Genomic DNA, 23,437 nt, shown 5'->3' on the forward strand with positions numbered 1-23,437 from the left:
ATTACTTTTACGAACGCTGCGGAGCACGCCCTTTCCTCCTACTGCAAAACCAAACCGTAATCAATACTGACCGCATTATTAAAGCGGGGCCTCTGCCCCCTTGAAAGTAAACACGATGGTTAATGACGTTAGATAATTTAAGCTAATAAATCTAGGGGTTTGGAGGGGTCAACGTTACGTTACGGGGGATATAAACTGTTTAGTTTATCAGGTGGCTATGAAACTTTAACTACAGAAATGGCTGACTAAAATAGCCCATCTACTTCTTCTCTTTTTTAATAAAATCTACAGCATTCTACTTTAAAAGTTAAGTAAATAAAAACGCAACCGACAGTTGCAGCCTTTGAATTCTTAATTAGCGCTGTGATCCCACATCCCGTTGGGAATCTGCGAGGTCGCACTCTCCTACAGAGACCTGAAATGGAGTACAGTACTTCCAGGCAAGGTTCATTCCAAACAGACAGTATCAACGAACACTCAGTGGCGTGAAGTGTATGTCATAATTAAGGTATTACATAATCATGCCTTCTCTCTGCTGTTAAATACAAAAACAGCATCTTTTACATTATCATATAAAAGCATTTAGGCTGTATTTTTATTTATCACTTTACACTGGTAGTCTCTTGTATGTGTACTCAATAGAAACCAAAGAATTTTGTACACTATTTTTTGTACAATAAAAGATAAAGTGTGCATTAGGTACGCTTGTACATGACAATATTGTACAATATTTACATTTCAGATATCACCATGAAATTCTGTATTAGCTATATACACAATGAAAATTTCTCAGAAACATTTGGACTATTTCTTATAATCACAATTTTAGTATTATAGAAAAGAAAAATTTCAGTAATCATCTGACATTGTTACTGCAACCTTTCAAGATTTCCGATTGGCTTATCCAGCAACCGCTATCCCTCCTAATCGTCAAAAAAAATGTACCACTAATCCGCGTAGCACCCCGTGATGGTATCTATCTGTCTTCATATAAATATTGATATAACCATGTCTATATCAATACCTACACATAGACTTATGTGCCCGTTCGGTTTGATAAGTACTGGACCAGTAACAAAGACATTCAATGTTATCTAGAGATCTTCCTCCTCTTGGGCTTTGGAGGCTTCACTTGTCTGTCTCCCTGCGGGATTTGGTGGACCTAAAAATAAGTACATTTAGAAATTAGCAAAGAATAGCGGTCAAAGTACCCAGCCAGCAACAAACGAGTTACAGGATTGCTTGAAGCGCTGTTATGAAACGCTTCTCATTATTCCACGTCTACGCAGAAGCTCGAATTAAAAGGGATGTCAAAAACTTTCAGGCACTGGGCAGAACAAGTTTGATGCCGCAGTCGGTACCTCTCAAACCTCTGCTACCCCGGAGAAAGGTACCGGCTACTGTAATGGTGAAACCGCATAATCGGGAACCGAACCCAAAACTGCGAGGGCGTCAAATTCCCAGAGACAAACCTTTACGCGTCATGGCGACAAGAGCAATAAAGCGGGAAGCAGGCGGTGAGAGAACATTGCTCACAGGGAAAAATAAGAGAAGTCAAATCCAGTATAACTGCGGTAGCGTTATTAAGGATCAGGCTACGTTTAGCAAACGCAGTCTTCATCTCATCATTAAAAGGAAATATTCAATATCGAGTTAAACGCTAGATTAATCTGGGCGTGGAGCAGTTTGTCATCACTGACTGCTCAGTGAAAAAGCACAAGGTAAGGAAGCGGAGAGGCGGCGGAAGGCGCCGGTGTCTAGCGCGGAATACCACCACCATCTGTCGGTGGGAGCGAGCTGCTGTTCCGGGAAAAGCCGTTTGCGGCTTCCAACCAGCAGCCAGGACACAGTAGCAAATCCTTCAGCAACGTGCTGAATTATTTCCTTGGGTCCCTCCTGAATTCCTTCAGAGGGCTGATATTTACTACGCGTTTATTGGCTCTTACCAATTACGCTTTGAGCTAATTATCTTGTTTGCACATGCTTTTCATCTAACGTGTAACCGATGTCTGAGTAACAGTAGCTGAAAAAAATGCAAGTCACTAAAAAGAGAACCATTGATTCCCTCTGAGTGCTTCTAGGAACCATAATCTTTACAGAAATAAACGCTGATCACAAATTTTGTGACCAGATAATTAAAATAGAAATCAAGACTTCGTAATAACACCAGGCTGGTCCATCAGCTTGTCTGCAGTGCCAAACAACCCCATCAGCAAATCCAGTTACAGCAGCCTCCCCTGAGCCAGTTTATATCACGGTCACAATACATAGAGCACACAGTTTTTAGTACTACTGGAATTATAAAGGGAAAAAAGGCCTCTGCAGACCGGTCCGGTTCAAGCGTATCAGCGGTGGCGTAACCGACACGTATTTATTTGTAGCAGAGCCCCAGTCAGACCCTGCTCTCCTTTTCCTCCCAAAGACAAGAGGAAAACATATGTTGTTTTAAATCAAAACTCAGTCTCATTTCGTAAAATTCAGAAGTTTAAACAAAAGATTTGATTTTGTTATTACTTACGGCAGCCATTAAAAGCTACTGAATAACTTATTTAATATTTCTTGGTGGTTCTGAAGTCAGCTCTACGCCTGCAGTTCTGTATACATTTCCTTTTATGTACTCCAGATGCTCCCCTAAAGTTTTACTACTACTAAATACGCACTTGTACAAGCATCTTCAGTGCTGAGCATCGAATATTGGGAAAAAGACGTTTTATAATTAATAATTTGAATAATTATCAAGGATAAGATATGGGAAGTTACATCTGCTGTGACAACTTTGCATTTCTAAGAGTGCGTCAATGACATTACAGCCATGTTTTAAATATGAAGATGAGCGCATTATTATATAAACCGAATGTTCTATTAGAAAGGTCCTGGGTTTATATCCTAACAGTGTAATTATTGTATATGTTATATATATTGTTTATGTTAAATTTGAGATCAGGAATACTCTCTTTTTTTTTAACTTACTTTTCATGACAATATCTTTCATTTCACATGAGGAAAACTTTATTCAAAGAATTTTACATTCAAAAGAACGATGCTTTTAAATGCGGTTTCAATCTCTTGCTACTCAAACTGAAACACCAATGAGCCTGATTTTGTGTCGCTAGTCCGAGAAAACCCACGGAACACGAGCGGGCCTGGAAGTGACCCAAATATTCTCCGGCTGCATGTGTAAAAGCATGTCCAGGGATCTCTCATTGTAAAAAAAAAAATAATATAATTGGCAACACAAACAAATTTCTACAACTTTCCCCATTTTTCAGAATGATCAGACATTTGCAAACGGTTTTTAAAGCAGGAGAAATAGTGAAAATGCCACATTAGTTAGGAAAATAGAAACAACATTTATGTTAGACAGCAACCCAAACCAACGCTGCCAGCCTTCAATCGACACACGGGCAGAAACACCGAAAAAGGAGGTTATTGCTAACGTGAAAAGAAACTTACATTCCCAGACATTTTGTCTAGTTCGGTCATGGCCTCGTGTATAGCAGCTTCTAAATGGTTATTCAGCTTTCCACTTCTAGGAAGAAAAAAAAAAAGAATAATGCCATCAGTGATAATTCTTAGGAAAAAAACTTTTTAAAAATTACTAATAAACACATTAACTCACTGGATACATCCTACTGGCTGAGAGCCTCCCAGGGTGTTACAGCACAACTAGCAAGACCAGACCTACACACAATATTATGCAAACTAAAGGCTTGTGTTAGAGTATGGTTTGTTACAACAGCCACGAGACGGATTACATCCATGAATAAAAGGCAAAATAGCATTTTGTGCATTTTTTTTTTTTTTTTTTAAATCATTAGCAAAGGGCCGGAGTCTGATGGGTGTTGCCCAGGAGCAGCCGAGGAGTAACTCCAGCCTACTCCGGACTTTCTTTTGAAGGCTTCAAGAATTACTAAAGCTCTAGTGCCAGCCCGCCTCTGCCCGCCGCCCACCCCGCGGCACATGCTGCCTTTGCTTTCTCCACGTGGTTACGGTTCGGCAATGCTTTTGTGAAGGACTAAAATACAGACGCTGCCATCTTCTTGAAAAAATCAGCGGGCGAGCCGCAAAGTTTTCCTCTTACCCAAAGCACACCGCTCAAAGTTAAGTATCCCTTCCAACTTCAAATAGCCAGAGGAAAATAAGTGGTATCAGTCCTCTAAAATGTTGCTAGTTTCACCCCGAAATGACAGCACACTGAGGGCTATGGTAAAGGTAAGAAGACTTTTTTCTTCCAAACCAAACGTTGCCGCAGGTCATTGAGCAGCTCCACACACATCTGATTTCGCAGGGGCATCTTTGATTTATGTCTATTTCCTTTTTTTAAAGAAGTTTCCCGCTGGAACACCATGCTCTGCATGCACCACAGGTCATACTTGTGGGGCTCCGTGTTCACACCTCAGAGTTTCAAGCTAGCAAACGGTGCTGGAGCACACGCTACCATCGTTTGTCAACCACTTGTTGAGGATCTGTGCTTAAAAGCAGGCATATATACGTATATTTAGATAGGCTGGTTCATTCATGACTTGAACTGAACAGGTACATTTAGAAGAGTAATGAACACGAAGAGAAGTGGCTGAATAGGAGATGAGAGAGAGAGATTATCCTGGAGATGAGAGACGTTATTCTGAGCATCCATCACAATATCCTCGGGAAGTACCGAGGTCCTGCTATCCCTGTTATTGGAGACGCAGAAAGGAGGGGAGGAGGAAGAGAGCCGTCTGCATCATGAGGGAAGAGTACGGCAGAGGTGGGCAAGAGAACAGCTCGTCCCAAGCTGGCAAGGATGGCGGGTCACGAGGACTGTCCTTCACAGGAGACACTTTCTAAAAAAAACCCTTTCTTTTTAATAAAGAAAGATCATCGTGTCAGCTGGGACATTCTTCCCTGGGACTTTAAGATTTATAGCAACTAAAAGCACTGGCGAAAGCCTGACAGGGAAGCAGCACAGCCGCACCGTCCACCCAGCGGTGCTCTACACATCCCCCAAGTTCAGCAAAAGGATTTTCACACCCGTCAGTTCAGCTGGGAGATAGAAGACAGGAGGCCAGAGGGTCTGTTATTCGTTACTCAAATAAGATATTCCCTAGAACCATTTTGCATTGGTCATCTGTGCTCTAGCAGGGCCGGAGTTGCACCAAAACTGACAAAAGCGAGAAGCCTTCCTGACCTGACTGCACAAGGGTGAAGTACAAGAGGACTTCAAGCACTTACGAAGATGCACGACTTTAACTAAGGCTTTGAATGAACGAGTTAAAACGGTGGTAAAGGAGTTTTGCGCAACTTTAACATTCTATATGCAGTTGTAGTTTAAGTCAACTGGAGAAGTAAGATAAACTGAAATAGTCTCATACCAAGCCTGACACGTCCACCTGGGTCTGTCTCTGCACTGCTTGAGCCAGACTGCTCCCAAAACCAAGTTCAAGCTATGCACCTCGGACAAGCGAAGGCACCCTTAGATACTACAAGTGACGAACAAAATACTGTTTAGTGGCAGCATAACTTCCTAAACAGATAATATGACTCTATTTATAATGCAGGTCTCTTAATAACTGACAACGTTGCTGACCTGCATGTCATTTAGAAGCAGATCACAGGTGTCAAGTTACCTGTACGAGATGTAAAGTTGTTTAATCACCATTATGCTCTACCAGCAACCCACCCTTTTTACAGCATCTATGAAATTATTGCTATTAGTGAAAACAACCATTTGAAAATATTTAAAATATAAATGGTCATTTGAATTGCAGTCTTAAGACACTGTTGTTATGTTCATTTTACTATGAAGATGATGATCTGCAGACAAAACACTGCAGCTAAAAATGTGAGAATTTGATATCAGATAAACATACGAATCAGGTCTGCAGTGACACAAACCAACCTGTAAATATCACAACTTTTGTCAAATTACATTTAAAAGATTCCAGCAACAGTTTGTTCCTGCACACCATCTCTTAGAAAACCTCTCACGATCAACAGCTTTGAAGAAGGATTTAAATTCCTTCCCTTGGGAAAGGAGGGTAACCTTTTTGTCAGAAGTGTTCTTTCAATCCTCCTCCCCTGCAGCGCACATTGAAATTATACTGAATTGCACTGTCAAAATGAAGTCTGAGCATGTGTTGAGTTGAAGTTCCCTCCCATAGTGGACATACTCCAGACCTCACTTGCATTGCTGCTCTGGGCAGTGATAACAGTACGTCTGTATCACGCCTTGAGAAGACAGAGACTTAGACTGTGCCGGGATGGAGAGTGACTAGAGCCGGAAGTTGGAAAGGTGGTGGAAGAAATCATAGAATCACAGAATTGTTATGGCTGGAAAAGACCTTTAAGATCATCAAGTCCAACTGTTATCTAACTCTACTGGGCCAACTTCTAAACCATGTCCATGAGGACCATAACTAGATGGCTTTTAAATAGCTCCAAGGATGGCGATTCAACCACCTCCCTGGGCAGCCTGTGCCAGTCTTTGATAACCCTTTCAGTGTAGAAGTTTTTCCTAATGTCTAACCTAAACCTCCCCTGGCACAACTTGATGCCATTTCCTCTTGTCCTATTGCCTGTTACTTGGGAGAAGAGACCAATATCCACCTCACTACACCCTCCTTTCAGGTAGTTGTAGAGAGCGATAAGGTCTCCCCTCAGCCTCCTTTTCTTCAGACCAAACAACCCCAAGTCCCTCAGCCTCTCCTCATAAGACTTATTTTCAAGACCCCTCACCAGCTTTGTTGCCCTTCTCTGGACCCTCTCCAGCACCTCAATGTCCTTCTTATACTGTGGCACCCAAAATTGAACACAGTACTCAAGGTGCGGCCTCACCAGATGAGTTATGTCTTCCCTTACTGGAGTTCTGTTCAACTTTGAACGTGGCCACATGTCCAATAGGAGGGATGTCAGCAACTTAACCGTTCAGTGCTAAGAAGCCATGTTCAAACTTCATTTTGAAATAACTTAGTATGGATGGTAGGGATGGTAATAGTAGGGATGGTAAATGGCACATTCCTGACAAAAGAGAAGCGTGGTGTGGGAAATAACACACATAGGAACAGGAAACCACAGGAGGAGACGCTGGTATTGGGTGAGGATCCTTGGAAGATGCTTTGCATGCAGTGGGACAAGAGAACGCTAGTGGGCAGAGGAATACAGATAACTATGAAGCTTGTGAAGAGCAAAGATTGGCTCAGATGAGGCTTTGATAAGGGAAGACTGGGCCCCCAGCAGACAATCTTCTAGAGACTCCAACCAGATAGGTGAGGAAGCTGCTACGTCATGGCCTGCTGGAAGCAAGAAGAGCCATGGCTCGGAAAAGAACAGAAAGGCTGAGACGAGATGGAACTGAGAAAGGTTGGGGTGGCTCAGTGGTTTGTGCCAGAGTGCATTTTCCTACAAGGCCCAGAACAAAAACGATGGCTTAGGAGTCACACCATGCCTCAAAGACACCCCCAAGCAAAACACTTTACCATGTTCGAGTAAAGCACTACCCAAAATGCTTTAGATGATACCGTGAGTTGCAGTTACAAAGCTCCGTGCAGTACAGCTAAAGCATTCGGCTACGCTGATCAAATGTGCTACAATGACATTTTTCCCGGTGTCTTGTTTAAAAACCTAAGAAATCAAATACAAAACATTCCCGTTTGAAAACCTAATACTTAAGGTTAGATTAAGATTTACAATTCACAAATACTGGACTTAGGGTGCAACTTGTATTGCATCCTATCACATCCCTATTATAATACAGTTTTTAGCTTTGCGGACATTTTTCATCTTTAATTTAGTTTTAATAATTTTATATCTAATATAACACATAAATATATATTATTGGAGACCGAGTCAAGACTACGCAGTGGAGGAGACTACTGCAGTAGTCCCCTCAGCAACATTTCTTGCCAAAATTGGACAATATACTAGGGCTGAGGCAAGAGCTGTAGGAACGCAATGAATAGTTTATGGGGTTAAGGTATCGGAACGTCATTTGGAGGACCCGGACGCTAACCCAGATGCTCTGCTAAACACACTGGACCCACGCGATGCTAGTCCACGCTCTCTCAACATAAATTTCTCGTGGGTTTCTTTGCCCTTGTCTTCTTTACTATAGAAGCGTTTGACCTGAGGCCAGTACATGACACGCGTAAGTGCCGAGTTCTTACCCAGGTAGCAAACAGGAGTGCTCTATATATAGCGATTATATTTAACGCTAAATGTTTTAAAAAATCTGACCTGTGCGTAACAAGACACTACAGAGACACATACCAGAGAGAAGACCATAGGAGATTAGTAACTTTTCAAATAAATTGAAACCAGTACACAAGCAAAAAAGGAAGGGTCCACGAAGAAATACCAAAAGATTCGAAATATGAAGTAAGTAGAAATGCGGAGGAAAAACCTGTCAGGGCTGTAAAGCAACCCTATAAAAGGGGCAACCAGGTGCCCCAGAGCGGCTGGGATATTCGATACCTCGTGTTGCCTTATGGGCAAGCAATGGGGCAGAACCAGACATGCCACAAAAAAAAAAGGCCATTGCATTCAGTGGAACAGCAGACAATCCTTGCAGTCTGCTAAATATACAAATGCGAATTAGAAGATGAGAGTTTTTCTTAAATTGTACTGTTTACTTCAACTTTAACACCTCTTTAAATTTGCTCCTGGTGTCACCTTCCCTGAGTCACGTATTTCGCTTCAGGGACACGAGCAAATAACTGGGGAGTTGCCAAAAGCCCTTCTACGTTCTCACCGCACATCCTTAAACTCCAGTTAGATATTTTGAGGATGATCTTGGAAAAAACAACCGCCAACATTGTCTCATTGGCATAAAAAAATATTTCTCTTAAGCGCCGCGTGACATATAAATAGAAGAAAAGCTTACACCTTAAAAGGAGCTGTAGACAAATAATTATTTAATTCCCTTAAGCCTATGTTTATTGTGCTAAAGACAAGTATTGCCGGCTGATTTTAAATGCTCACACAGATTCAAAGTAATACTTTTTCACTGTAACAGGAAATAAGCAACAGCATCCTAGCACAAATTCAGTCATACTACAATTTCTACTTTTCTATCCTTTTACAGCTGTCCAGATTTTTTTTCTGCTCAAGTCAACCATTTTCCTCTTTTTGTCTACGCTGATGCTTCATGCCCTAATACTTACTGTTTCGCCGCCTTTCTATCCTTGTATATTTGTAAATAAAAGCTAAAAGGCAAGATAAAACCAAACAGTTCACCCACGTCTGACACAAAGCTCTGCACTGAGCCCCTCGTCTGCTTAAATACAGCCAGGCTTCACAAATTGTGAAACGCGTCTCAGCGACGGGAAATAAACTGAATTTATCTGAATAAAGCTGTGCTCCGCCTGCAGCAGCAGCTGCCAGAGGCAGAGGGGAGAGATAAGAAGGGCAGATCTTGTTAAAAAAGCGTATTTGGCCAGAATAGTTTTGATGTAATAACTTTTTTTGCTGTAAATTAGAAATCCTACACATGAAAGCTCAAACAAGTAGGCTGACATTTTACAAAGGCTACTGTAAATATCAGAAGATGCAATAAAAATGCAGCTATCAAAGATCTCGGATGATTATCATAACCAACACAAGAAATTCAGAAAATTAACTCTTCGGTTTGGCCCATCTGCCCGAGCTCCCCCGAATGAGAATCTCGGGAAGGAAAAGGATTTAATTATTCCATTTCGCGAGCAAATAAACGAGCATTTACTTACTTTCTGTTCCTTTTTCTGGCTCGGTTGTAAGCTTCTAGACCTTCTGTTAGTGTCTTCAACTTCTCTGGCTCCACCTGAGTGAAGGTATGAACACCAAACCACATTACCCAGACCTGCAATTATTAAACACCGCTTTTACTTTACTGCTAGACATGCATTACTATGGAGCCTAATTTTCACTGCATCCGTAAGACAGTAACTTTCCCAGCAAAGAATAAATTAATAGATGGATATATACACCCCCTCGTACATATACATATACATATATAATTATAATTGCTCTGGATGTCCACACCACTCCCAATAGAAATACAAAAAACAAACCCACGACAGTTAAGAAAACGAAACTAAGAAGGGAAATAATATTTTTAAAACCTTGTTTGTCTCTATATTATTAATATGAACACTGTTGCTAAAGTCTCACATTCTGTACTTACATTTTACAAATGTATTTTACACCTTTGAGACCACCTGGAAGGCATTAAAGTACCAAGCTGCCCAGTACACGTGATACCATTTTTACAGATGCCATCAACGCAAAAGCTTTTCGCACCACCTCAAATTTCTGGACGAAACGTTTAAGGCTCAACAATGCCGCTCGTGGCACGGCCAAATTCATTCCCGTTTCAGAAGAGCCGCGGTACGTGCTAAAGTTAGGAGGGGGGCGGGCAGGGCGGCAAGCTTTATTTACGCATTATGGATCTGCGTCTTAACTAGAGCTCGCTTTAGCCAGGTATTTATCGGTCCTGAGAAAAGTCTTTATAAATTTTCTTACTTAAGCGATCTGCCAAGTCAGGAATGAATTTGAGCACGTGCTCCACAGGGGCGCTGAGCTGGCATTTCAACTGGAAATGTAAGCTCTCTTGAAATCAACCAGAATGAGAAGCTTTTAAGCAATCTGTATAGAAACCAGCGCATATAATCACTGGCACCACTGCAGAGGTACCAGGTAGTACTAGCACAAACAATACCAACATCAAAGAAAAGTAATTATAGCGTCTGTATGATTTTATCATTTGCATTCTCAAAACATTAGTCCACTTAACTCTGCATATTATTTTGATTTGGCTCAGTCATTTCTGCTTGTAAAAACAAAAGCAGGTATTTCAACACATCAATTTAAAGAAAACGAAAGGATAAATTCCTTTTTCTTTGTCAGTATTGCTACATTTTGCTTGACTTATTTTTTTAATCTTTGCATAACTTAACTAGAACCTTATATAGCATCTGCTTCATTAAAAAGTACAGCTTGTCTTCTGACACAAGGAAAATTAATTCTATAAATACAAATTTATTAAGCATGCCTATATACAATCCCAAAAAGAAATCTAAATGCAAATTCCCTCTAAACCTAGCCTTTCAATCACTAAATAATTTATATTCACAATGAAACTGAATTTTAGACGTGACAATGTGAAGTTAATGAGTGAGCAAGTTGTCAAAATCTCTAGAAATAAGGCCCAATACAATACATGTTCAGAGCAAATGTCACATGTCTTGAACTTACGCATCCGATAATGAAATTGGGGAATACTGTCGTTTCAGGAACTTACAACACAAGAGTCATTATTGGTGAAATCCGCACACGGGGAGTCAAGATGTCTATTTTCATGAAACAGATTCAATTATGCCATAGATTGTAGCACTTTCCCCTTAAAACTGTGCTTACTTTTAATGTACGGCTGTGAATACTTCAAATAATTCCTCTCCTAATCAGACTTTGGAAAAATACAAATGCATACCTAAGAAATACTACCTATTTAAAACCCGCGGAGCTTTTCTAAGGATAAACACGAGAAGAAAAGGCACACAACACTCCCAGAATGAGCAAACGGGCTTCAGAAGCTTATTCGTTACATCTCTTACATTCAAATGGTATTATCGGAGGCAATGTTACTCTGTCTGCGATACCCTACAGCTCAAGCCTTCATTTTATAGAATGTTTGAAAAACAGCTGAAGAAACAACTTGTATTTTTTCAACCTGAACAGAATTAAAGGGCGATAACATAATCGCCTTGATCCTTTACCTTGGGCGCTGTACTACGTGACAGAGTTGTCGTGAACGCTAAATGGTACGTTATTCATAGCCACGATATGTACGTGTATACAAGGAACAAACTCCGCAAAAGGTTGGGTATGTCTGCCATCAGATATATAAGAAAGTTCAACGGGAAATACGTTTATGAAGAGCTAATGCCATGTTTGGGTCAAGAGCTAATACCACGCTTGGGTCACAAGGGACTTCAGTAACAAAAAGAAATCAGTATCTTCATCATTGGAATTTCGTGATGGCAGAAGAGTGAAAAACCTGCCAGCACTTTTTTTGAAGAAGTAGCATCAAATTGCTAACGTAACATGGTGTTGGAAGCAACTATAACAGATATAGTTGTATTAATAATATCATATGCCTTCATGTACAATCAGCCACGACAACACTAAATAATACATACAAACGGGACTTTCAGGACACTGATAAACCACACCTATTGCTACGTGTAGAACTATAAAAGCTCAGTTTAAAAAACCTACTTTACCTGCTGGAAAGTCCTACTGAGACCAATCCTCGCCCCGTAAGAATCACTAACACCAGGCAACTACTGCTCACACAAACCCTTTGACTTTCACGTTGTTGCTCTCAAAGCCTTGCTCCCGTTTAGGTCATTTGATTTGGATAATAATCAAATTAATTACTTAATGAAATACGCATCCTCCGTTTTAGGATGCAGGGAGCTTCAGGCTCGCTTTTTTCCTTTTTAGACATTTCTGCTGCTACTGCTGCCCTTCCCTTGGGTTCCTCTTTAATTTTCCAACAGCCAAAAAGCACGTGTTCATTAGGAAACAAAGGGGCAATATTCCTCCCTTCTCCTGCCAGGGAAACACCGTTCTAGCTGCTCTTCAAACAGAAGCATTATTACTTTTAATACCCAAAGTCTTTTAAATGGAAACAAAAATCAACTTATGTATGATATAAAGAACAGAGCATATACAAAGTCCCATGAAATCCCAACAGCACAGCAAAACTAATATTGCAATACAGGAGGTTAATATTTGTTTATACAAATACTTTAAAATATGTTTTAAGAAAGCTCTGCAGAAAATACAATTTTCAGAACTGCTGCTAGTGACTCCCGCCATGAATTGTAACCTTTCAGGATTTTTTGAAGCGCAGAATTTCTGAAGACCATTTGATTGTCAAGGTTATTGCTTTTTGGTTTTCAAGGTTGTTCCTTTTGGCTTGGTGGTGGTTTTGATTTTTTTTTTTTTTTTTTCCTTCAGACCAGGCTGCCCAAACATCTGAAGAATGCAGCTGTGCAACATGTTATAGGAGTGTTTGAACATGTGTACAGATTGCCACTGTGCATGGGAGTTCCTGCTATTTTTAAGTAGAAACAGAACCACTATACAGCACACGCACATTTTCACTTCTTCCACTGTATCCCCCCCTTTCAACCTCAACTCCTGACCTTTGGAATGGTCAGTCACCCTATACTTCTTGTAGGAGAAAAATCAGACATACTTTTCTTAAAAAAAAAAAAAAAAAAATTAAAATTATTATTATTATTAAATTAAAGGCCTTGTGATGTGAGAGGTGATCCATTATGTGGGAATTGCTGATGAACCTGAAGCAGTCTCTCTTGCTGCCTCCACAGGTACCTCGGCAGCACTGCGTGAGCAGCAATGTATGCATTTCCCCAGTTTGCTTCCCCGCTGTTGGGCGCTTCAGTAGCCGATAAAATCTGTGCCACCGAGTATGACATTAACAATGCTTACACAATGCACATAAGAGACACAAAGTGAAAGAAGGCGGGTTTGCACAACCGCCACTGTACATGCTGGTAGCCATGAATTGGGGAGCAAACTTATAAAATTGCTAAGGAATGCAAATGAAAAAAAGAATTCACCTCTTTACAAACGTTATAAAATATAAGCTCTTCATACAGATCAAAGCAGTCATATAGATATGGACACACAATTTTGTGAAGTTAATACATAAACACGTACTTGGAACATATGTGCAGTGTAACTACCGTATTTGTAATTCATATGGGACAGTGCTACTGTACACCTCCGAATTTTTCCAGTTTTGTTTAATCTTTTATAATTTGTCATCTGTCTCGTTTGCCTGTACTTTATAAACTGACTTGTAACTTGGGGATCTAACCTTTATAAGGAACGAGCTCTTAAGCATTCAGCTATTGGTACTAAAGCATGTTGATTTCCCCACAAAGTAAGAACTTTTGTTCAGCGTACTCGGACGGGAGCTCTTCCAAACCTCTGTGGCTAAGGGGATCAACAGAGAAGCCACCTGCAAAGAGAGACTAAAGTTCCCTTGAACTAGGGTTGAAACCACGGTGGCCAAACATGACCCCAGTTATTTACAGCAGCAATTCATCAGAGACCTGTTGGACTGTTGGGGGAAATTACATTTGCACGTCAACCTCAGATGACTCGACGATCGTGACCTGCAGTAAGACCAGCAGTGGTTACACCAGAGACACCAGTTGCAGCTGAAGAAGCCCCCGAGCTATGACTGGTGGGAGTCAGAGGCTGCAGGTGAAGAAGCACTCCTCAACATGTTCTTGTACTCTCTCTTCCTCTGGGTATCAGCTGTTGGCCAAATTTGGGGGAAAGGAATACTTCGGTCCGACCCACTATCACCATTCTTATGTTCTTATGACTGTTGTCATGCAAAGTACTAGGCAGATTTATGGGGAAAAAGACATATTTTTAAAATGGTTTCATTTCTTTGAGCCAGAGGTAAAACGTTATTTCATTACATCTTTCCTTTCTGCTTACATAATTTTAAAATTTGCATTTTATAAAATGGCACTTAAACGTATTTATATATATAGAAGATGTCAAGTGTTTTATAAGAATGACAAAAATATAATATTATCCGAGTAGTGGAGACCAGAATTTGAGATATTTATCGTAATAAAATAACCAATAACTCCTTGATAACTGTATTTTCTGTATATTCCCCAACAAGCATATGATTTGTCAACAACAACAACAAAAAGATTTCGGTATGAAAGAGCAAATTGGAATGCTTTCCTTACTATTAAAAGATGGCCAAAACTTCCTTTCAAGGTGAAAATGCGCATGCATTTCCTCTTAAAGAGCGTATGTGTCAATCACCAAGCTTTTACTTATTACAGACTCCTCAATCTGATTAGATCAGTATTCCTTTTTGCAGTTTTCGACACTTAGATATTTCCGTATCAATTTCTTTGGACACAGCCAGAAGTTCAACTAAATACAGAATGTAAGTTAAACAATTTTTTGTTAACAACATTTTTTGTGTAGCAAGTCTTTTGTGCACAAATTAGCCAGTAAAGCACGATCAGGCCAAAATATAATCTGTTTAACGGCATTGGTAGAAGTTTCTCATTAGGTAACTATGGGAAAAACTCAGTTCTGCAAGCTACAGTTATGAAAAAAAGCAATTTCTACTGCTAAACTAAGAGACAAAGCATAAAATAAAGACTGGACCGAGATAGTTTTGTTAAACGGTTGTATGGGCACAGGTACATGTGCATATAGATAGATAGATATGTGCATATATATATAAATATACCTTCCCCTCCTCAGCGTTTTGTTGACATGAATTGTGAACTTCTTCTTCTCTTACTAGTTTCCCAGGCCATGAAGTCAGTCCTTTGATTTGGCCCCAGACCAAGTCGCCAACATTAAACGTCCTCGGCCTGTAATGTATCAGCTCATTGGAAGAAGGGGAGTCCGGGTTCCTTAGGTCATCTTCACTACTGATGCTTTTAGCATCTGAAGGGCTAGGCACACACCCATTAATGCTTTTGGCATTAAAATCTCCATTGTAATGGATATAGTCTTTAACTAACGAACTTTCCAAGCTATTTGAGGAACTTGGAGATTGCTCTTCCAGAATCAGGTCTTGTTTAGAAGTGTTCAGCAACTCCCCAAATCCTCTGTTCTGCTGAGGCCTATTTCCGTTTATGTGTGCACAGCGTTCCACAGTGTTCTCCAGTCTTTCCTTAAAACTCATCATAGTTCTTTTGTAATTGTTATACCTGAAATTCTCCTCCAACATTTTATCACTTTGACAGTTTCGCTGTGATAACAGTATCTGATGCTGCTCGCCTTGTAATAACGGCAGTGCGGAGATGTTATTGGGCCTTTCGTGACAAGGACTACTATGGATATGGGTAGAGTGGTCTAGAAACTCATCACATTTCCATCTATTTATCTCACCGACAGGACTTTGCTCCCCTTCCCACTGTTTTTTGGGTGTGTTACAACTTGTTGATTTGTAATATTCATACCCATCCCCTTCACTTGAAATTTTACCGTGCTCTGAATTCTTCAGTATTCGTGTTCCTCTAGTGTTCCTTATCCTACCTTCATGATCAGAAACGGCAACGTTTCTTCCATGGATTACTGCACTGACAGCACTAGAGAGATTTAATGGGTCACCAATTGAGGCTGTGAAGGCACTCATGGCACTCAAAGCTGGAATGGGACTCATTTGTGTTGTACTGGTAACGGCAGTGGTGATGACCACTTGCATTCCTTTGCTTGCAGCATCTACAACTGCTTTGTAGATAGCGTCCACCGATGTATCACCCTGAGCAGCGATATTGAGGTTATCCTTTGCCTGTTGTCCAAGAGATGGTTCAGTTCTTTGCTGCAAATCACAAGATGTTTCTTGGAAAGGAGGAAGCATAGTGTTGGAGCTCTCAGGAACTGGTGCCATTCCCATTTGAGTGATCATTCTTTTGTTTAGGACAGCAGCATCTTCCTGCATTCTCACCTGGAAAAAAGCAGAGGAAAAAAAATGGAAATTGCTATTCTGCCCAAAGTCTATTTTCAATAGACAAACTTTGCTTCACCTTAATAAAAAAACCCAGGATGGCGGCCAGGGTGACTATTTGTTACAGTACATAATTTTGTTTTGGTTATACATCAGTTATGACGTTTAATGCTGAACATGCCAGACAGAAAGCAAAAACCAGCCTAATTTAGAGGAAAACAAACCCACTGGCTCTGCTGAGATTACATTATCATCACTTTCCGAGTCTTTTCAGGGATTTCCTCTTCCGATTGAAGTACAGCACCCTCCTTTTTTTCTCTTAAGTCCTAAAAATCTCCACCAAGGTCAGGATTTCTGCTCTCAACTATTCTCTTTCGTTCCTTCCCAGACCCTAATTTTGCTTCTCTCCTCCCTACCAACTGTTCTTCTGGGCTCCTTGTACGCTCCTCATTCAAGTTCTGGAACGTAGGCCATCACTTTCTTTTTGGAATTGGCTAACATTTCTATTTTTCCCCTTTCAGTTATGTGCTTCTCTCATGGGATCTCTTTTCACTTCAGTCCCTTGTAAACCATGACCGCATCCCTTCGCGACGCGGCTGTAATGTCAGGCACTGCCACAGTAAACTGTAACCTTCAGATTAAAGTAACTGTGCTTTTTATATTTCTTGTCACATACGGAGGCAGTGAAGACAATGTCAGTAATAGTGCCATACAAAAAAACCCGTACAAACTGCAGGTAAAATATTTCCAAAAATCTCCTTTAAATACTTACCATTACTATTTATATAACTGAGAATCGGAAGCAAAAACCACTGAGATAAAGCTACCAAAATTCATAGGAAAACAAAGAGAGGTAATAGGCGGGTAGAGGACTGTGATTTTTGCAATAGCAGTGAAACATCTACACTGAGAAAAATGACACATCTTCTTTTTCCTTCTTAAAGGGTAAAAGCACTTTCTGGCACTATCTGCATGCTTCTGTCTTCCTCTCTTGAATTCTGCAGCAACCACGTAATACTGAATAATAACATATAAGTATTTTAACCCTGGTTTTACTACCTATTTTCATTGCTATGCTTCCTGCAGTATATTGGTTTGATAGTTCAACTCGCATTATGAAGAACTGTCTCTTTAGGTGGGTAACAGGGAGGTATCATTTTTGCACAGTTTGTCATTGTATATTCATTCTAACGCCCGCTTTCTTCAGTCCATACAATCCACACCGCAGCGAGCTCTCCCATTCAGTTTCAGCGGGAATATAAAAGGACCGGCACACACGGTCACCTATAATCTTTTAGCAAGTTTCTAATTACTGTAAAGTGGTATCAATATTTATTTCTCACCACTGAATTGTTAGAGAGGTCTAAATGGGAATTTACCGATTATTTCTGCGGAATGGAAAATAGTTTTGCTAAAAAGGTATAGCAATTGTCAGAACATACATAGCATATTTTTTCAATACATGCAGCATAACTCTTTCCAAAGCAACTATACCCAATTTCTAAGGAAGAAGGTATAACATTTCAGTAACAAATGTTCCTGATTTGCAAAATCCCCAAACTAGTGGAAGAGGCAAGCAATTGTATGGACCACATCGTCTCAATCGCTCAGCAAAAAAATCAAACTCTGGAGGATATAACTTGACCTACTGAGATCTGCACATTTGTTTGAATACGGATTTCATTTTGCTCTCTACCTGGAAATTCTGGAACAGACATGCCATGGGGTTTGGGTTGTTAGGTGGGCCAGGAATCGGGGGCTGGCCCTGAAAGCCCTGCATGCTCTGATACCCCTGGAGAAGGTGCTGCTGCTGCTGATTTGACGGAAACATCTGATTGTTGTTTAATAGCGACTGGAGATGACTCAGCTGATGGTTATTCAAAGTAGTGTTTATAGATGACATGTCACCTGTAATTCAAACACAGGGAAACATCAGTCAGTATAGTTTTCAACAGTCAGGAGGAATTTCCTTGACTCAAATTTTAACTGACTGCTAAACAAACGCCTCTGTAAAACAACACTTTTCCCCTTCAATCTTCTATGGAATGGTCCTCAAGGCATGTGTCTCCTACTCTTTATTCCTTTATTTCTTCAGTATTGCTTCTCTTGCATGTCACATCTATCTGGACTCTCTCTAAAGGTTTCTGACATGACTGTCTCTGCCCGTGGAACGGTACACAGCCAAGTATGGCAGAGTGAGCTTCTATGACATTCGGTGTCTTGAAATCTTACTCTTAGTTTCCAAAGAGTGACTGCTTCAAACAGTACTGGGGTGGTGAGGGGGGAGGAGGAGGGGGGAGAGAGAGAGAAAAAAAGAAAATAATTTTAAAAACCCAACAAAACTAGTTTTTCATTAACTATGACAAAAATAACGTGAGCTAACTGCAAAGGAGCAAAGGCTTTTTAGCTCACAGACGTGTCAGCCGGTGCTCTAAACCATTTTTTTAAAAATATACATTCTAGAGAAACAACTGCATTAACTTTTTGTATTACACAAAATTCTCACTTTACATGAAAATTATAGTTCTAGTAAAATAAATACTCCATTGAACCGGACTTTATGAAATAATAAAGCTTAAAAATGTATCATTTTCCTGTTTTTTTTTTTTTTTAATTAAAAGCTCATGTTTTTCTTAAAATTGCCATTTGCAGAATCATTGGTTAGTTGTAATATACATGGAAAACGTAGAGTTCACGATAGCCATTTAGTAGGTAAGTATGAGGTAGTACCTTAAAATACTTATCAGCTCTTTGCCACTATTTAATTCCTCCTATCAGTCTATTTATTAGATTACATAGATCAAAAAAGCAGAGGAGGTACTAACTGTATTACGTATTCTTGGTAAAAACCATCAAAAGACCCAGGAGAAAAAAAACCTTGTATTTAAGGGCTTTTTAATCACTTGTTTTGGGACGTTGGTGTTTGTCAAGTGAGATACCCTGGGTTTCTAAACTACAAGCTAAAGTAAAAAAAATAAGAGAGAAATGCGAAAAATATAAATATAAATAGACAATAAAGGCTCGAAGGGCACCCTTCCTCTCTGAACTTGTGCAAGGACCTACTCCGAGTGCTTTATGGATTACTTTACGGGGAGTGTGCTCACGGTTTTGGCACTTTTGATTCATTTGGAAAAACGCACTTGGCCATTTTTCATCTACCGCACAGCTACTCGCACTAACCCTGTGATGCCACATGCACTTGAAATGAACCACCGCATTCCAGAGATGCACCTGTGCTTTTACTACTTGAAAAATTAAACAAGTCCAATTGCTTACAGAATTTTAAGGTGTATATAGTAGGTCTAGGTGGCATCAGAATTAAGAATGGAATATAAAATAATTTCCAAAACCAGTATTAAATGTTACTTAGTTAAATCAGAACGTACTTTAAATTTTTTACAACGACAGTTATGTTTTTCTCAATAAACAAGCTGTAACATAGAAAAGCCTTACAAAAAAAAAAAAAAGTATGATAAAGTGGAGTCTTTAAAAATAGAAACTAGAATCCAAAATTCCCCCTCCCCAACCCTCTTCCTTTTTTTTTTTTTTTTTTTTTTCCTTTTATATCTGTGAAGAAATTGAACTTACCAAGCAGACCCGTCCCCAGTAGAGGGTTAAGTAGCTGTGGCACCACAGAGTTATTGTTGAGTTTAGCTGGACCAGATGTACTCCCAGCATTATTAGATATGTTCAGCAATGTTTCTGCCATTGACACCACTGCTGTCCCACCACCCAGGGTTGAGACAGACAGTGCTGCCACTGCTGATGATGTAGTGGTTGTGGTAGTGGTTGCTTGGGAGGAGGTGGCTATGGAAACCTCTGGATGATTAGCGGTGTTGCCCGATGCGGAGTTCAGGACACCTCCCACCAGCTGGGGATTCAAGGCCATTAATGCTGAGGCCCCAGAGACAGCTGGGAGGAGCAGGGGGTTAGAAGTAGTGTCAGTGCCTGAAAAGCTCGGTATGGGGTTGCCCAGGGGGTTGGTTAAAAGGGTCTCCACCCTGTTGCTTTCTGACTGATTGCTCGGCAAATGGTCAGGTGGGGCTGTCATCTGGGTTACTGAGGGTAAAGGGTTATTTTGCTGTTGCAACAAATCTGAGATGGTCAGATTGAAAGATGGTAGGGGAAGCATGGCAGCTGCTTGGGCTTGGTTCTGAAGGAGGGTCGCTAGAAGCTGAAAATGAACAGGTTGCAATACCTGCCCATCCACGTCACTGGAGAGAAAAGCTAAAGCAGCATTTACATTCGGGTTGAGAAAACCTAAAGGGTTGAGGTTGACCTCAGACTTGCCTTCTCCTGCTGAAGGCTGTAGTATATTTAATAGATTCTGGTTTAGGAGATGTTGCTGATTCACTGGCAAAGAGATAGGTAGAGAACTGAGGAGGTTTTGATTCAAAGAATGTGGAAGATTGTTGTTTGAAGAGCTGTTCTGCGGAAAATGAAGCGAGTGTTCGTGGCCAGCAAAAGGGAAATCGCTCCCGATGGGCAGCTGGCTCTGAAGCGGGTTTCCAGCTGCAGTAGTGACTATAACACCGTCTTGAAGCACAGATGTTGTCTTTGTGATGGCAGGTTGGCTGGTGCCAGCTATGGCTATTGACGATGATGGTCCTGAACCCCCTGCAGTGCAAAAGAACAAAACTATTAGTAGAATACTGCCTGTTGGGAGACAGTCATCCAAGTGATAAAGTAACCAGGTTAATCCAAAACAGTAACGTTTGATACCCATGAAGAGAAAAGAAAATGTTTTAAGCATCCAGGCTTGGGTACTTTTAAAACATGAATGAATCTGCCAACACCTACTTTGGACACTACGTGCTGTGCCATAGCTCATCAGAAATTATTTAACCATACACGTCTATTTCCCTTTAATTTCTTTGAGTGGGAACATAAGAGGATTTCATTCATTACATATTTTCATTAGCATAAATCTAAAAGCAACCCCATAACTTAATATGGACCACTATGAAATTAACTACTACAAGAAGGATCACTGGGAGATATGAATGACGTTGGGTGAAAGAGTGTGAGCACATGATGTAAATGTAGATGTGAACCTTATGCTCTTCCATTTCCATCTCTATTCCATTAATGGGGTTTGGGACAATTATTATTTAAAGCATTATTTTGCACTTCTGAAGAAAAAAATACAATGATGGTGATTACATGTCATGATGATGCCTCTGACAAAATCTAATGAGCAAAATACACTATGATCAAGGTAGATTAGCAGACAAAACCCCCCCAACAATTTATAAAAAAAAAATGTAAATTGGGGTGGCCTAGTCATATCCATCCCTTGGCACGAAAAGAACGACCAACTCGGTGGATTTACTGTGAGGGAGTTACATGGAAAAAGTGAGAGAATAATAAAGTTTATTTGGCTATCTTTATAGCCCTTTACCATAGGTGAAGTACAAAATAAATTATTCGTTGTCTTTCATGTGAGACAGAGTCTTGAATTGGCAGTGGTCATATGCAAAAAACATATGAGATGGGACTAGGGGAAGTAAAGCAAGTGAAATTGTCTTGAACTACACCTTTCTACTTTATTCACTGAAAAACAAACATTAAAAATATGTATTAAAATGATATATTTTGCATGTATATACAACCGTATAATTATAAGTGTATATAACTATGGCTTTGATGCAATATCATCATTTTCCATTCTCAACTGCCCTGCAAATATAGATATGATAGAGATCAGAATGTATCGATTATCAGAAAGTATCAATTACCATTCTTCTAAACAAACACTAAAAAAAGGAAGCGCAACTATGCTGTTAACTGGTAAGAAGAGGATCAAATCTTTACATCATTTGTAACTTAAAATACCATTTTTCAAGTACTGTAACATTATGACAACTCAAAAAGGTACAAAATTAACACAGTCCGCGAGGCGCTGCATTGAATTCATGAGAAGAAAGATCACACCCTCTCTCCCAGGTACCGTTATCACACTTCAGGACAGAAATGAAATAATAAATTAAGAAAAGATAAAGTAAGAACAAATTGTAATCATAAAGCAGAGGATATCCTACTCTGCTGTGATGAGAAATACGTTAACAAAGCAATAAAAGCAGTTTCACGACAAGTGCATTTCTCTAGGCGGCAGTTTGGAACAAAAAAACAGATACGCACTTGAGGAACAAACCCCCATGCACTGAAAATACACGTCCCATCGGATTTCCGCTTACGGTTTTGCGTTTAACGTTTCAGATTCGGCGGGAATAGCAAACGCTCTGCATTTTGACGACCCCCCCCCCCCCCCCCCCCCGGCCTGGCAAATGCCTCACACGTACCCGGGAAACTGGCACCCACACCCTCCCCGGCTCTCTAGCTCAGAAATACAGACTGACAAATTAGGGACACCTTCCCGATAAAAGTCAGCGAAGAGCTGCTAATCAGACAAGTTGCTCAGAAATTACTCAAAACTAAGATGAAGCTAATAACAGCAACCCTATCGGTAGAGATGAATGAAACCCACGGCTACGGCAAGTAAGTTCGTTTTCTGCCAATGTACTTGTCCTGCTACTGGCTACCGAATTCTGGAGAGAAGCCACCTCCGGCAATGCCTCCAAAATGGAACATAACAGGAAAAAGAGAGATTCTCTTAAGCACATGTTTACACATCAAGGTGTACACGACCTACTGTGATGGTATGTTCAAAAGATTTTTCATGTGTTTATACTTTTTTTTTCTTTTAGTATTTTGCTATTGTTGTAAATAAGCCAATAGGAAAACATAGTTCACACAAACCAGTGGCGTAACATAAAATTAAATTCAATGTGTATGTTCACTATTTATTTTTAACACACAACCGTAAACTGTGGCTACTCAAGTTCAATCACACAAATCCCAGAGAACCTAAACTAAAATATAACTGCACATCTTCCTTTTTTTACTAATCTCGGAAATATTTCAAACTGAATTTTAAGAAAGTAATAGAAA

The 23,437-nt window shown here is 40.1% G+C and overlaps 1 protein-coding gene across 2 annotated transcripts in view; it reads right to left on the minus strand.

The window, feature by feature from the left end:
* Positions 1–516: 516 nt before the first annotated feature.
* Positions 517–23,437, minus strand: part of MBD5 (methyl-CpG binding domain protein 5) — a 93,249-nt gene continuing 70,328 nt past the window's right edge. The window contains exons 10-15 of one of the 2 annotated variants that reach the window (XM_082484627.1): positions 20,075–21,103; positions 18,183–18,394; positions 15,278–16,486; positions 9,699–9,772; positions 3,454–3,529; positions 517–1,162 (exon numbers count right to left, since the gene is read on the minus strand). In XM_082484627.1, coding sequence (XP_082340753.1) covers positions 1,091–1,162; positions 3,454–3,529; positions 9,699–9,772; positions 15,278–16,486; positions 18,183–18,394; positions 20,075–21,103 — 2,672 coding nt within the window. In that variant the 3' untranslated portion in view covers positions 517–1,090. Of the gene's footprint in view, positions 1,163–3,453; positions 3,530–9,698; positions 9,812–15,277; positions 16,487–18,182; positions 18,395–20,074; positions 21,104–23,437 lie in introns of both variants that reach the window. The other variant, XM_082484626.1, reaches the window with a different exon arrangement.

The sequence above is a fragment of the Vanellus vanellus genome (genome assembly GCF_965231255.1).
Source record: "Vanellus vanellus genome assembly, chromosome: 5".
Classification (NCBI taxonomy): Eukaryota; Metazoa; Chordata; class Aves; order Charadriiformes; family Charadriidae; genus Vanellus; species Vanellus vanellus.